At 37.5% G+C, this 14,705-nt stretch overlaps 3 protein-coding genes and 2 non-coding genes across 6 annotated transcripts; 3 read left to right on the plus strand and 2 right to left on the minus strand.

The window, feature by feature from the left end:
* Positions 1 to 404: 404 nt before the first annotated feature.
* On the plus strand, positions 405 to 2,052 carry LOC136783986 (uncharacterized). The gene is made up of 4 exons (XM_066744442.1): positions 405 to 494; positions 578 to 1,510; positions 1,629 to 1,833; positions 1,923 to 2,052. The coding sequence occupies exons 2-4, from the start codon at positions 598 to 600 to the stop codon at positions 2,050 to 2,052; spliced, it is 1,248 nt and encodes a 415-aa protein (XP_066600539.1). The 5' UTR covers positions 405 to 494; positions 578 to 597.
* On the minus strand, positions 1,558 to 11,764 carry nan (transient receptor potential cation channel subfamily V member nanchung). Of its 2 annotated transcripts, none has more exons than XM_066744439.1 (15): positions 11,596 to 11,764; positions 8,546 to 8,724; positions 8,389 to 8,476; positions 6,536 to 6,712; positions 6,058 to 6,247; positions 5,562 to 5,715; positions 5,239 to 5,493; positions 5,087 to 5,169; positions 4,373 to 4,894; positions 4,142 to 4,307; positions 3,764 to 4,025; positions 2,876 to 3,057; positions 2,668 to 2,784; positions 2,432 to 2,557; positions 1,558 to 2,352 (listed from the first exon to the last, which is right to left on the minus strand). In XM_066744439.1, exons 1-15 carry the CDS (start codon positions 11,684 to 11,686, stop codon positions 2,212 to 2,214), a joined length of 2,733 nt encoding a protein of 910 aa, XP_066600536.1. In that variant the 5' UTR covers positions 11,687 to 11,764; the 3' UTR covers positions 1,558 to 2,211. The 2 variants fall into 2 exon arrangements, with proteins under 2 accessions (XP_066600536.1, XP_066600535.1); XM_066744438.1 differs by lacking the exon at positions 11,596 to 11,764 and adding an exon at positions 10,367 to 10,595.
* Positions 9,629 to 11,563, plus strand: LOC136783988 (uncharacterized). The gene is made up of 4 exons (XM_066744444.1): positions 9,629 to 10,136; positions 10,716 to 10,928; positions 10,999 to 11,034; positions 11,123 to 11,563. The coding sequence occupies exons 1-4, from the start codon at positions 9,999 to 10,001 to the stop codon at positions 11,351 to 11,353; spliced, it is 618 nt and encodes a 205-aa protein (XP_066600541.1). The 5' UTR covers positions 9,629 to 9,998; the 3' UTR covers positions 11,354 to 11,563.
* Positions 11,765 to 13,347: 1,583 nt separating the features above from the next.
* Positions 13,348 to 13,419, minus strand: TRNAP-AGG (transfer RNA proline (anticodon AGG)). The gene has a single exon. It is a non-coding gene; the product is annotated as a tRNA-Pro (tRNA).
* Positions 13,420 to 14,052: 633 nt separating this feature from the next.
* On the plus strand, positions 14,053 to 14,126 carry TRNAT-AGU (transfer RNA threonine (anticodon AGU)). The gene has a single exon. It is a non-coding gene; the product is annotated as a tRNA-Thr (tRNA).
* Positions 14,127 to 14,705: the final 579 nt, after the last annotated feature.

Genomic DNA, 14,705 nt, shown 5'->3' on the forward strand with positions numbered 1-14,705 from the left:
AACACCCCTAACTTCCTATATCTCTTCCCTAATTCCTATTACATATTTACGTATTCTTTATGTGCACACCTACACATTGGCAGTCATGTAAGAATATGGAGTGATGCATATGCATAATATTAGCGCTGACTGTCTGTAAATTTTGTCACTTTTGCCGGACTTTTTTTGTTTATGTATATAGCTACACATTCTTACCTGACTGCCAACGTGTAGGTGTGCACATAGCGAATAGCTATCAAATAAACTAAATATTTTTGTTTTTATATGGAAAATTTTGGTGCATAGAAATACCATATTGGCTCCTTCCTTACCTTAACAAACATTTTATTGATATAAAATTTATCGTGCTGTTTTATATATATATATATATATATATACGGTAGAATTATTCTTTGTGGGCATAATTTTTCTATTACTCTTTGGAGCAAGAAAATCTTTACTCAATAAATCGTTAAATTTTTTAGAAAAAAGCATAAAGCAGCATGTGCAGCCACGTAAGTTGTTTGACATATGGGCTGAAATGACAAGTTGCTTAATGTCTCTTATTTAAATTCATTGAAATAATATGATTTTTCAGGCATTGAAGAAGTTGAAAAAATGAATATATCGAACAAAAGACAAAAAGATGCAGAAACTGAAATCAATTGCATATTTACGTCTTTAGATTACAAAAGCTCCCTCTTCTCGATCTTTTCACCGATATCTGCGGTAGAGTTGAGGAATCGTAAGAAAATTAAATCACTAGAAAATTTAGAGGAGTATATTTTCATAAATGATCGTTACATCGACAACAACTCCAATACGTATCCCGAAGTAAATAAGAGCTCGGATGAGGTTAAATTGTTATATTGTAATTCTAATGTGATTGAAAAATCAACAAACGTATGTTCGCCTCACATTTCAATCAATGATTACATGTTTCCAACGAAATTGAGCGAAAACTCGAAGAACAAGCTAGACAAAATTCATAGATGTTCATGGCCTTTGTTAAATTTGGATCAGATCAAATCATTGATTAGAATATATAAAAGCAACAATAATCAGGATATCTTTTATTTCACAGATAATTCAGACAAAGAGAGCTTGGTAGAATTGCTATCGAATTATTCGATTAAAACTGAGCTTTCCTCTATTTCATATTTGTCCAATGAGTCTGAAAATTCAAAAACGACAAGTAGATCCTCCAGATCATCTTTAACTCGTGTTAGCACTATAATTAATAATCCAAAGGAGCGAATAGATGTCGCGACACAAATTAATAATTTTCAAGTGGTATCTTCGGAAAATCTTGTCCCTCTACACGAAATTAAATTTAAGAGCGATTCGATTGTGCCAAAAAGCGTAATTGACCATCCTCTGCAATCTTGCATTTCGAGTTCTCGGTCACTCTGCAAAGCGGACAGAAAATCCAGGACAGATAAATCAAATGTAGGAAGGAGCAATAAAATTGAATCTAAATTGGACAAGCCAAACGTAGTTCATAGGAAGGACGATGCTAGTAAGGAAATAGGTCAGATTAACAAATCTATTTCGCAAATAAATAATAGCGGTGCTGACAATGTGAACAATAATTATTATTCTTTTTTTCCATTTTGAAATTCTATTCATAATTTTTCCTTTCGTTACAGTTAGTTGCCTGACTATCACTATCGAGGGTGAACAACTGTACATAAGAATTGAAAAGAATGACACAGTCAGAACCATAGAAAGTTGCCTAAGCAAATGTATTGGCCTTCATGATAAACAAATGCCTTTTCAGGAAAATATTGTTAAGTCTTGTTCTAAGAGTAGAGTTTGTAAAATTTGTGGTCGTTCTACGTTACAGGATAGAAGGTAGTAGTACCCAATCGATCCAATATAACGATTAACTATATATATAATCTTTATTGGAAATAGCTGATTGTGAATAACTGAAATTGCAGATACGCCATACCTGCTTGCGTTATAAAAGGTGGCACTCCGTTAAGAAGGAGCGAATTGATAAAAACAATCAACGAAAGAATGAAAAATGTTTGTAAGACGCTATTTCCTAGAAAAAGGAAGTTACTTTAATAAACTTGTATCAGTTTTAGCATAACTGTGTAGACAAAGTTTTAACTAATAAATAACGAAGCATCGTATCGATATTACGTAGACGAGCTACGTTATGGGAAATGATAATAGTGAATTTGCAATTTATTTACATTGCTCGACAATTGTTAATTGCTTTGGTTAATCTCTTGTAATGAGAATTGCCTCGGGATTCGATAAAATCGCTTTTTCCTTCAGCAACTTATTTCGCCTCTTTGCCGATAATTTATCGTGCACCCTTTTCATTTCTAAGATTTCTTTCATCTCCTCTTTGTCCTCCTCCTGCAAAACGGTGCGCATCGTTCATGAAAATCGTGCTGTATTTTGCTGTAGAGATTAAATGTGTCCAAATGCTACCTACGGATTGATTTAGGCGCAAAACCAGAGCTCTGCGGCCATCGGACATTGGCTGGGAGTAGTCCATTAATTTTTTCAATCTTTCCGCAGGACTGACTCCTCTCTCCACCACCAAAACGATTCTGGCCCACTGAAAACCAACCACAATTAGAAAAAAGTCTCGACACTTAGCGCAAATTGATAATGAAATGATATAAACGCTTTTAAAGAAGATGCCATCATCGGATGCAGTATACTTACCTGCCTTTGCCATTCATTTCTCGTTTCAGCTATTTTTTGATAGGTGTTACCCATCATAGCGATTAACATATTGACCAGGAGAATCGCCACTATTGCCATATAGAGTACAAACAACATCTGTGTTGGATAGAAAAGGAAAGAAGAGAGTTTACATGCTGAATATAAGCAGTGTATATATATAAGATTGGAGGGAGTGAAAAATGGATACCTTGGCTTCGGTCTCATGCTCCGTTCGTTCAAAGGCGTTGTAGTAATCACCGAAATTCGTCATGCTCATCAAGAACATGGCCATGATGCTCTCCATTGGTGACGGCATCGGATTTGATACGGAATCATCGACACCCTCCGGCGTGTTTGGATTGTCGAATGACAAAAATATGATGTAATAAGCTGAATGAAAGTAAAAAAAGATTAATGAGAGACAACAAACATTGTTTCGAGTGAAGGAAAATATGATAAAGATAGTTTTGCGTATTAGATGGGTGAGGGTGAAAGGGGCTGCTGAATCTAACATATCTTATAGAGTGAGTCCCATCATAACCTCTAAGGTAAAGTTCTGCCAATTTTTCAAAAATGCGTATGTTGTTTGATTAATTCACAGCAAATTGACAATCCTACATGGTGAAATTTTACCTTACAGGTTTTGGTATGACTCACCCTTAATCTGAGAATAAAGTAGCTTGGAATAAGAAACGCGAGCGAGAGAAAGTGTTTCTATCTAGTCACACGAGTGGTGATGCACAGTGGAGAAAAGTAAAAGGCGATGCTTTTACATTTCCTTTGCCGCAGCTTGACCTTGGCATAGTACCTTCTTAGCCCGATAGGTAAACAAGACGCCAGCTGGCTGGAGGATATGTGCCAATGTCACCAATCACATGCGCCACTCGTCTCAATTAATGAACATGCAAAATCTTTTCTTATATAATTTGAGATTCTGTAAAACATAGCGATCGGTGCTAGCAAATTGGCCAATTTCAACAAATCGACCGTCCGTACGTTCTGCACTCTAAATTGTTGATATTTATGAAGAGAGGTTAATTAAGCGTTCTCGTAAATATATATACATATATATATATATATATATATATACCATTACCTTGGGAGAATCCCATGACGAAAACTAGATAGATCGAGACGAATCTGAGAAGGTCACCCATTATCATTCTGTAGATCATTACAACGAAAGGTCCTACGGTCTTAAAGCCTCTGCAGAAGAACAAGAAATACGGAGCAGTGGTGAGCATAACGACTACGGCCAGCATATCTTCGATTTCATCTGCGCAAGCCAATCTGAGGAAAGGGAATGTCAACAATATACAACAGGAGAATAGAAACATCACTCTCGACGGTGCAGTCATCTAGAAGAAAAAATAACCTAATTGGATTACAACGAGTCTGCTGAATCTTGTATATGTTGTTGTAAATAACCTTGGCAAATATATATCTACAGGGCTTGCATCATCGAATTACCTACCAGATTCTCGATAAACATATTGAGTCCGAGGAACCTCGCCTCCCGCAACGCGGCTGCTATGTAAAGTATAGCAGCGAGCTCCATGAAAACTTCCGCAGTTAGACGAACTTTCGACGCTGTGTTGTTCAATTGCATCAATCTGCATTCCTCCGTGAGGTCTTCCCACCTGCGTAAATTGCCCATGTATCTACCTCAGAAATCTGGAGCATCCGGAAGAGAAAGAATATTTACCAGTGATCGTCGTCGTTGGATTCTCCATTCTCGAGAACGGAAGAGTTTTCACGAAGGCTTCCGTTGTTAAAGGCGGAATAATTGTGGAAGCTATTGTTTCTACCGGCATCGTAAGAGTCCATCATCGAGTCATCGACGCTGTTCAAAAGATCCGTCAAAGGATCGCTAGCGATCATCGAGAGTAGCTGCCCTCTCAAGGTCGAAGTAACATTCGCAGTGATTCGTTGGGCAATTTTCTCCAGAGAACCGGAAGTTGTGTTCAAGTTGTTCCTCAGGTTCTCCAATAGGTTTGCGCCGAGACTCTTGCTCACTAAATCGGACAGGTCCGAGCTCTGAATACTCCTGGTCACAGCTAAAGTGGAGGAGGAGGATGAACTTGTGTTGGAGGTGGAGGAAGCCTCGCTAGATTCATCCTCCTCCTCCATATCCGAATCAGACGAATTCGACGGTCCTGGACGAAGCGTGAAGCTGATCAAGGATAACAGAAAGTAGCTACAGAATAGATAGAATTGCCTGTAAAACCTGCAAGAGTTTTTCCATTTTGTTAAATTGTCGACATTATTCATTCGCTGTGTGCGACGAGTACCAAGGCACAGACGTTACTTTGGGAATCTCTAAGACTCATGTATATATATGTATTGTAGGTGATTTGTCATCGTTACTGCGATGACCTATGCACACATGGTACATTAGACGAGTATGAGCATTATATACCTGGATTTCACAAAAGTGTTCCATTTGGCATTGAGCAGATCAACTAGAACACCGTCCATCAACTCGAGATGCTCGTCTTTGTCCTTGAAAATTTTTAACCGGATACTTTAATCGTGAAAATGACGCTTTTCATTGAAAATTGCTAAACTTACGCCAAAAACTACTAAATTCAGAGCGGAATTGTTGCTGATTTTTCCAGTGACCGTGTCGATAGTGTCAACTTGCGAAAGTGGATAGGCTGCGCAGGTGATGCTACCGATCTGCCAATAGATTTCCCTCTCAATGTTCATTATGTGAAAAAACATCTCGATTCTTGCCAATTTAGCCGCTAGGGTTAATGGTGTTAAACTCAGCGAGTTTCTTATTGACAAGGATGCTCCTACTTCGTAGGCCATGTCAAAGGTATTCTACAATTGGTAAAGGACAACGATCAGTCTTTTCGCATTTGTGTTTCTTCCATCCAGAGTGAACCAACCAATTTTTCATAAATGACCAACATGTGCATAACTGTATTTCCGTTGGTGTCCTGTTTGTCGGGATCCGCTCCCCTGGCCAACATTAGTCTGTAGCATTCCTCTTGTCCTAAACAGGCTGCAAAACTTAAGGGGTACTCCCCCCAATATACGTACCTGTTTTCATTAATGACAAAAACCTTCATTTTCATGCCCAGAAATCTTGCTTCGATAATAATATACATGCAGTGTTTCACTTAAGACATCCTGGAACATAGATACAAAATGACGCGTATCTCTTAAACTATAAAAGATACTCAATTTTTACATAGGACCTTTTCGAAACCTTTTGTTATTTGCTTTCAAAAAGGTCATATGAAAAAATGGAATATCTCTTATAGTTAAAGAGATACGCGTCTGTTTGTATCCATGCTCTGGGACGTCTCAAGTGTGAAAAACAACCTTGTACAATGTGGTATAATCGATGCAAGAAAATCATCAACGATATATATACTATACCCATCGTAATTGGTTTCTGGAGAGACGCAGACCCATTCGTGTTCCAAGTTGTCCTGCCTCGATGCTTTTTGATCCTCGGGACACATAAAATTACCAAAACACCTTTCGTGCACGTAAGCTCCACTGTCCAGAAGAAACTTCACCATCGACGGGTCCTCGTTGACTATTGCTATGTGCAGCACGTTCTCCCCTGAAAGAATAATGTGCTATATCTTATTGGCCAAACGGAGAAAGATGCCGCTGATGAGGTTGGGTCGAATAAACTTGACCCAAATGCATAAAGCATCTGTCAGTTTGAAAAATGCACGATAAACTTCACAGTTGGGTGATGACGCCCCCGCAATTTCTCGCCTTGCCGAGCATTTCCGCTGATTTCATATATTTCTCCGTTGGTTTACGAAGAGAGAAATAAATGCTTTATCGAGATCCACAGGACATTTTCCTTGGAGAGTATATCTGGTTAGTTTAATCCTCTCACCGTAATACTCGTCGCTGATGTAAATGTCGTTTATCAGGTTTGGATAAAATCGCAGAAGTCGTTTTGCTAGGTCCGCGTGAATGGCAGTTGCGTGCAGCATGCATAAATGCAAAATTGTCTCTCCTACGGCGCCCCTCTCGCTCAGGGTCCAACACACTAGTCTGTGTTTACTCTTATCTGTTAAACATAGCCACCGGTACCAATGAGAACCTCTCGAGGGAATAATATTTTCAATACTTCCGTTCAATGGAAGAAAGCCGTATATAAGCGATAGAAACCTTATATAAAAAATTCAAGTTTATTAAGGTTTTTCTACACTTGCAATGGAACAGCGAACCGAACGTCATTGCGAACCACAAATACACGGAGAACATATTAAAGTAAATTTTGTTGTGTACCCTTAGTAGTACTATCATAACTTTTTTCATTCTAAAAAATGATTGACTTTCAGGTATATTTTAATGGTTACACGGTAATTTAAAGTTTAAATTCAATCATTTTTCCTGGGAATGAAAAGATATGATAGTACAGTTGTGGATACACAGAAAAATGTACTTTAATCTTTTCTTCGTGTATGTACATGTTGTTGTTTTGATGTGATATAAATCTCATCGGAACAGCAGCATGTATGTATGGTTCGCGACGACGTTAGGTTCGTTGTTCGGTTGCAAATGTAGACGCACCCTTACAATGTCGATAAGACTTGCCAACAATGTATTAAAATTTAGGGTACTACTACAAATTTAGCGATGGTTAGTAATGATTTTTTAAAGTTGCATCTTTCGGAGTAGGTATTTACTGGCTATATGGTTAGGCTTTCCCATTCCACCCTCTTTTTTCCGGATAATATCGTCTTTTAAGCGAATTTTAATGAAAATTTACAGGTATATTCATAAGTTTATATTTAATGAATTATATTGTTTCTATTGAACTGTTTCCAATAGTATTAGCCTTTATATCAATATATCTAATGTGTCCAGGATTATAAACAACAATCCTACACACACATATAATTAGGGTGGTCATTAAAAAAAAATTTTTTTGCGGATCCTTAAAAAACACTAGCATTTGATGAGAAACTACAATGGTTGAAACCTGTGGCCTGAAAAATGATGGAAACACGTGCCTCAATGCGATCAAATATAATTTTCGAAGAATTTTAGTTTTTCGCAGATAACTCATCAAATATTCGATTCTATGAAAAGATGCATATAACCTTTTCTCTGAAGAATTAAATTCTACATAATAAAGGTTCTATACATTTTTCTTCTAGAATGCATACTAATCGAGATATTGCTGAAAAATCGATCCTCTTTTTCGATTATACACATTATATTGACATGCTCATATGAATAGTTATTCTTATTTCGCTGTAGTTACACATTTTATTTCCCTTAATTTAATAAAATATGTTAATTGTACGGTAAACTAAAAATAATTATTAATATAAACATATCAATATAATGTGTATAAACGAAAAAGAGGGTCGATTTTTCAGGAATATCTCGATTAGTATGCATTCTAGAAGAAAAATGTATAGAACCTTTATTATGTAGAATTTAATTCTTCAGAGAAAAGGTTATATGCATCTTTTCATAGAATGGAATATTTTATGAGTTATCTGCGAAAAACTGTTAAATTCTTCGAAAATTATATTTGATCGCAATGAGGCACGTGTTTCCATCATTTCTCAGGCCACAGGTTTCAACCACTATAGTTCCTCATCAAATACTAGTGGTTTTTGGGGATCCGTCAAAACAATTTATTTTAACGACCACCCTAATATATATACATATAGTATAAGGTTCTTCCTTCCGTTGTACGTTTCTGCGACAGAATACTATTTCCACTACCTATTTTCGTTTCGTCCACGTCCTCATCCCCCATATCTTTGTCTATATCGTAATCAGCTGGATTATCCATGGCTTTTAATGGTGCTAGCTACAAAAAATTCATCTTTATTTTATCAATTTTAATCGTTTAATTATTCAATTGAAACAACGTTTGTACCAGTTTGTGTTTCGGGCGTTCTTTATTTCGCAGCATCACCAGTTTATCGATGGGTATCCATTTACCCTTGCCCTTGTTGTACAAAAATGGCTCCACCTTGGTCCTCAATGCATGATCCAATTCGGCGTACTGTTTCGTCTGGGTTGCCCGTTTCATCATATCTACCAGCAAACCACCACCTGTATACGGATTTATCCAGTTAATTCTCTAAGAATAGTGATGAAAGAATTTGAGGTTTTTTTCGAAAGATTGGGCCGAAAGTTGCTATGGACGATACGAGTCCAGACCGGAAAACCACCTGTTGACGATTTAGCATGGCGTGTCAGCAATCATTCATTCGATCACACTCGATTAAGTTCATGATGCTAGAAACATATGGAGACCATTGCGTCACGGCTCGAATATTTAGATCATCGAGAGAGTACCGAGGATGGAACGCTGCATGGAAGGGGGCATTAGCAGCAAGTTCTCTACAACTTTGCTCGGAATGACTCACCAGCAATAACGCATAACGATTCACGCTTATTTTTGCTCTCCTTTACTTCCACTCGACCCCAACAGGCTCTTTTCATTAGTGACGATAACTTAATTTTTTTGCAAATCTACCCTCCCCCCCCCCCCCCTCCTCCCCACTGTTATCAATTTCTATTTCTCACTTGAAACATATACAAATGTATGTTACATTTATCGATTCTTTCTATTCATACGATTGTTTTTGTTGTTGCAACAATCGTTGAAACGCATGCAAATTTTGTAGTCGAGTACTGGCAACATCCAACATTTACCGATTCAATCCATATAATAGCTTACTCCAAAATATGTCCAGCAACATTTGTGGAAGATTCAAAATTTTAAAGGTTAGACATTTTCAAACATACATGAGACGTCGGAAGTATTTAGCAATTTACGTAGTGACATCGTCTCGTTTTAGTGCATTCAACGCCATCTTTCGAAGTCTGGCGCGAGCATTGCATAAATAATTTCCAAAGGACGCTCCGCTCACTGGCCAGGACGCCACCTCTAGGCTATCAGTTTCGTTGCATCGGACTCGAACAAACGGTTATTTTCTAACTTGCAGCATTCGCGAACGATTGGAGGGAGTTATATGCGCATGAGTCTGAAACGAAAATTTGTCAAGGTTGGAAAATTGCTACTTTAGAAAAATCATATCAATTGGAATTGATTAGAAGAGGAGAAGTAGGTAGGGCCGTTGGAATAACGGTTCGAAGGCTGCATGGAACTGCTGGAAGTTGGAACCGTTGGAACTAAGTAGGGAGTAGTTTGCGAGAGATGACCACAGAAAACTGGGGCGCTTGCAACGCCATCTTGTGCAATCTGGATCAAGCATTGCGTACACTGGAGCTGGGCCAAGCTGGCGCAATGTCTTTTCTGTTCAGTTCGTCGGTAGAGATCGGGGCTTGCTCGGCTAAAAGAAGATTTGCTCGGTGTAAACATGGCATTATGGACGCAAGAGAGCATTATGAAGCTGATTAATACTTATCGAAGCCACAGAATACTTTGGGACACCACCAGTCCGGATTACACGGACAGAAACAAGAGGATCGATGCTTGGAAAGAGGTTGCCGACGAGGTAAGACAAACATGTCGTCCAGAAAGATACCTGCTATAGTTGCTACTTGCTCGCGAGAACCCGGTAAGCCCTCGACACACGCATACACGTACGTGCGCGCGTGCATACACATACAAACGCTCGGGTCGCGTATCACCACAAACGCAAACGTACAAATACCAATGGCTAATGGCGCAATCTTTCCACGAAAACAAACAACATGAAGAACAAGAAATATTCGCAACACCCACCTTGCACACTAATTATCGTGAAATCCTCTTGCATGCCATTAGCAAAATATTTTAACGGGCCTAAAATAAGCCACCAGCAATAACTTTTTGCTCGCATTGATAGATTCGTTGAATTTATCCTTAAAATATACACAACGATTATCTCGCATTCCAAATTCCACCGAAGGTTAAGCAAATGTTTAGATTCAAAATCGAACCAAAATATCCAATAACAAGTTAATTATACATACAACTTTTTTGTGCATGTTCTCTTTCTACACTTTCGATTATTTCTGAATAAACCAGTTAATTTTTTTTTCTTTTTTCAAAAAATTGTTGATCTTAGGGGGAAAATTATGTTGAATGATAGGTTGGACACGATATGATGACCATTGAGAGAAAACTCAAGAGCCTGAAAACTCATTTATTGGCGGTCCACAAAGCTTACGCCAAGAAGAGGATAAGAGGGGATTGCAGATCGAACGCATCAAAGCCCAAATGGTTCGCGTATGAAGCATTAAGCTTTTTGATCCAGGGACGTCCAATGCGAACAAATCGTGAAACTTCCAATTCGGATAAGCAGGTAAGTCGCTCTCGGTAGAAGAGTTTAGTTGTAGAATTTCTCTATCATACAACTAATGAATTCCTTTTAGCATACAAGTCAAAATACCGAATGGAAAGCACCTCAGGTAAGTGCAGCCAAAAGTGATGTTACTTTATTCGTATTTGTATTATGTTTATTGTCACAATTACGTTGACACCGTTAATTGATTTTAGGAAAATACATCTGGACGGGATGAGTTTGCAGTGTTTGCCGAGCACGTAGCAATAAGACTCAGGAATATAACGGATAGGCGTGCAAGGCTGGTAGCACAACACCAGATCAACAATATCCTGTTCGAAGCCGAGATTGGCAAGTATAATTTGCAGTATGATCCAGGAATGATGGAGAATTTGGATGAACCATCGACGTCGAACGACGACAAAATGATGATAAACATAACGTGAATTGTTGATGCCAGAATTAACGTTTTAGCATTAGGTTTGTTCGTTCGACTACGCTTCTTACACTTTCTATGCTTTGTGTATTTCTCTTTTTCATCCGTTGTATAATAGTGGACACCGTGAAAAGTGTACGAGACGTAAAAAGTGTAGCGACCTTATGCTAAAACAAAAAGACCTATTATAGCATCGAACGAAGGCTGTGTTTGTAAAAATTGGGCGAAATAAATTCTCTCTTTTTACATTACCTTTTAAGTCTACCAATTTGTATAACAATATGGATGAGGTGTCCGTCTGCTTTTTCACACTACTCGCTACGTTGCTCTCAGTGTTTCCCATTTTTATTGCAAAATTAATCGGTGGTATCAATCGAGTACTACTGGCGATTGAGACATCTCTCAGGGATTTCTAGTCAGACATGCTTAGTTACTTAAGGCTCGACTCTTCAGCAAGTTTTCGTTACCATAGCACACTGTTTAGTTATTGATCTTCTGTTACCGTGCCAAAAATCCGTGCGTTGAGAAACGCTAGTATCAGAATCATCCATATAATTAAGAAGATAAAAAAGGAAATTTGGATAACTATTCGAACACTTCTTCTGATCGGGCATTTTTTAAATAATTGAAATTCTTGAAAGTTTCGCATTAGTCGAATCGATAAAAAATCAAGCTGGCCTGATGACTGGAATTAATTTAGGACTGTTGAATTTATATTGTAGTTTGACAAATAGGAAATTGCTGTTTATATTGAGATTGCGTAACGTTATGAGAGCTATGCAAATTGAGTGGGTGAAATTAAGCCTCAATTAAATTGCTCGTGACGTAAGATTAAGTGTAGCATCGCCTCGAGCATTGAATAATATTTTTTTCTTGTGCGTATTCGTCATCATAGATCATATGGCGCGTTTACGAATAAAAGTGTTTTAAATCACGTGCTCTCTCGCGGATCATAACCGTTATACACAGAACTCTTAATATACTTGAAAAATCTTGAAATAAATCTCTCTGCGAGAGTGAAGCTTTTTTTCTCAAATATGAATAAAAATTTGGGTGCCGCTTCTTTTTTGCCCGTAGCATAAAAAAAAGAAAGCAAATTTGCAGAGACTTATTTTGTCAATGTTCTGTAATTTAAGATTACCGACAGCGTTTAAGAAATTTCGTAACTTAAAATTGCATAATTGCTAGCAGCCGTAGCTAATTAAATAGAACTATTTTTAGAGTATACAGCAATATTTATAGGCTTCAAACATTTCGGACCGGTTGTCGGTCGATCTTCTCTTTGGGCAGGGATCATAAATGAATCGACACGCTAATTCGCAACATTAGTCAAGCATGTAAAAGCGATCCAGGAAAGGACCACCTATAAATAAGGTATACACACACACACCACCTGCAACAATCAGCGCTCTTATGAACTTCAATAGACGAAAAGCTGAACTTTCATCATCGCTTTCTTTGTAGTTGAAATTCACTTATTTCTCTAATTTCACGTAAGTTACCGCCTTTAAAACAATATACTATATATATATATATATGTAGTTTATATCTTCCACCTTTTATTTAAGTGTAATATTCTTAAAAAAGCTAATGTTATTTTTTAATTCTTTTGTAGTAAATACCTATCATTTATTGTGAATCGATTAATGCAGACTGGCAAATAATTCATGTGCAATTCCGCGATAAAGCGACTATAAGGAAAATGAGATTCTATTCTTATTGCTCCATGGCCTAACGCACGAACCAAATTGATTCACGTATTCAAATACATTGCTGTTCGAAATTCAAATTATCGAACCACTCAATATCATGGTCCGAGCATCCTCTTATAAATCACTGAATCGAACATTAAAGATTCAATGTTATTCTCGAATTATGAAATAAATAGTAGATTGCACTATTTTGCGCAATTAATTTACAAAAATTTATTACCTTTCTCAATAGTTATTTGTTTATTAATGTCTTTAAGGGAAAAAAGTGATTAAAAAAAAAGAAAAAAAAAACGGGCTCGTCCGGGATTTGAACCCGGGACCTCTCGCACCCTAAGCGAGAATCATACCCCTAGACCAACGAGCCATCGCACACAACTGACTTCTCACGAGCAGTATAACACCTTTCACCTTGTTCCCCATAAACTTTCCATCTTTCGCATCGATAAATTACTACGAACCGATCAATTAATCCTATTTTACGATAAACATGACGTATGTAGTGCGAGAATAAACCTTACATAGAGAGATAAATAATTTTGCCTCCTAAACATTTAAAAAAACTGTGTTAAATCAATCTACCGAATCAATTTACATAAACGCGGGAAATGCATATGTATTCGCGACACATGTTACGAAATATTTTTATAGATTTATTTTACTTTGAAAAACGTGCAGAGTATGCACCTGTCACGCGTCTCCATATATCTTATCTGTAAAAATAGAACGACACAGTTTTTGTTCGAAGAAAGTCATTTAACGCCGAAAAATTTAGGTCAGAATTTTACGAGGCTAACATCAGAGACATGCTTCGGGAAGTGTTAGGTAAATAAGTTTATTTGGCCAAAAATATTTTTATAATCGCCTTGGAGATCCAACTGGTCGTAATTTACTGGGACGAGACAATAAATCATTAGGAACGCCGTTGACAAACGATTGGCGAGATGGCGAGCAACAGCTGAGAATGGGATTGTGGTAAAAAGAGGCAAACGAGTAACCTGGCGCCGTGGCTTAGTTGGTTAAAGCGCCTGTCTAGTAAACAGGAGATCGAGGGTTCGAATCCCTCCGGGGCCTTATCACGGATCGACGTTTCGTGTTAATTTTTTCATTTTTTTTTAAATTTTCCCATATATAAGAGAACATTTCCAAATAATAGTTAATACACTGGATAAATTATTCTTCGTGCAAAAATAAGTAAACCAAAAAAATTAATTCGATAAAACTCCGATCGATTCCTCGAATAAAGTTGAACAATAAATTCCACCGTCGCGATGTGATAATTAATCGAGTCGTTTATGCAAATTATTTAGCGTATTAAATTTTTTCTACAGATTTTGAATCATCGGAACGGAATTTCGATCAGACCAAAGCAAATATGTGACGTTTAATGGATGACGACATGCTTATCACACACGGTTGATTAAAGCTGATACCGCAATGATGCAAATTAATCGAGCAGCTTCCGCGTGCAAAATTAACTCGGCAATAATCGCAAACCATGCAATTCTTTCGCACTGTCATTAGTTACTATTCAATTTCCAACCAATCGTTATGCGTTTCAGTGAAAAACTGTATCTTTGAACAAACGAACGAGCACGGTTAAAGAATACCGTTGAATGCAAAGAGAGAAAGAAGAGGCTGTTCAAAACCACA

This window comes from Prorops nasuta, unplaced genomic scaffold (genome assembly GCF_024137725.1).
Source record: "Prorops nasuta isolate Cenicafe-Biocafe unplaced genomic scaffold, Cenicafe_Pnas_1.2 PNAS00038, whole genome shotgun sequence".
Classification (NCBI taxonomy): Eukaryota; Metazoa; Arthropoda; class Insecta; order Hymenoptera; family Bethylidae; genus Prorops; species Prorops nasuta.

Coding starts and splice junctions, on each gene's coding strand:
- nan (XM_066744438.1), bottom strand. CDS start 10,463: ATGCGAGCAAAAAGTTATTGCTGGTGGCTTATTTTAGGCCCGTTAAAA. Junction 5,170..5,238: donor TGAATTTAGTAGTTTTTGGC/GTAAGTTTAGCA, acceptor AAAATTTTCAAG/GACAAAGACGAGCATCTCGA. Junction 2,785..2,875: donor AGCATGAGACCGAAGCCAAG/GTATCCATTTTT, acceptor TATCCAACACAG/ATGTTGTTTGTACTCTATAT.
- LOC136783986 (XM_066744442.1), top strand. CDS start 598: ATGAATATATCGAACAAAAGACAAAAAGATGCAGAAACTGAAATCAAT. Junction 1,511..1,628: donor CGATGCTAGTAAGGAAATAG/GTCAGATTAACA, acceptor CTTTCGTTACAG/TTAGTTGCCTGACTATCACT. Junction 1,834..1,922: donor TCTACGTTACAGGATAGAAG/GTAGTAGTACCC, acceptor CTGAAATTGCAG/ATACGCCATACCTGCTTGCG.
- LOC136783988 (XM_066744444.1), top strand. CDS start 9,999: ATGGCATTATGGACGCAAGAGAGCATTATGAAGCTGATTAATACTTAT. Junction 10,929..10,998: donor CTTCCAATTCGGATAAGCAG/GTAAGTCGCTCT, acceptor AATTCCTTTTAG/CATACAAGTCAAAATACCGA. Junction 11,035..11,122: donor CCGAATGGAAAGCACCTCAG/GTAAGTGCAGCC, acceptor AATTGATTTTAG/GAAAATACATCTGGACGGGA.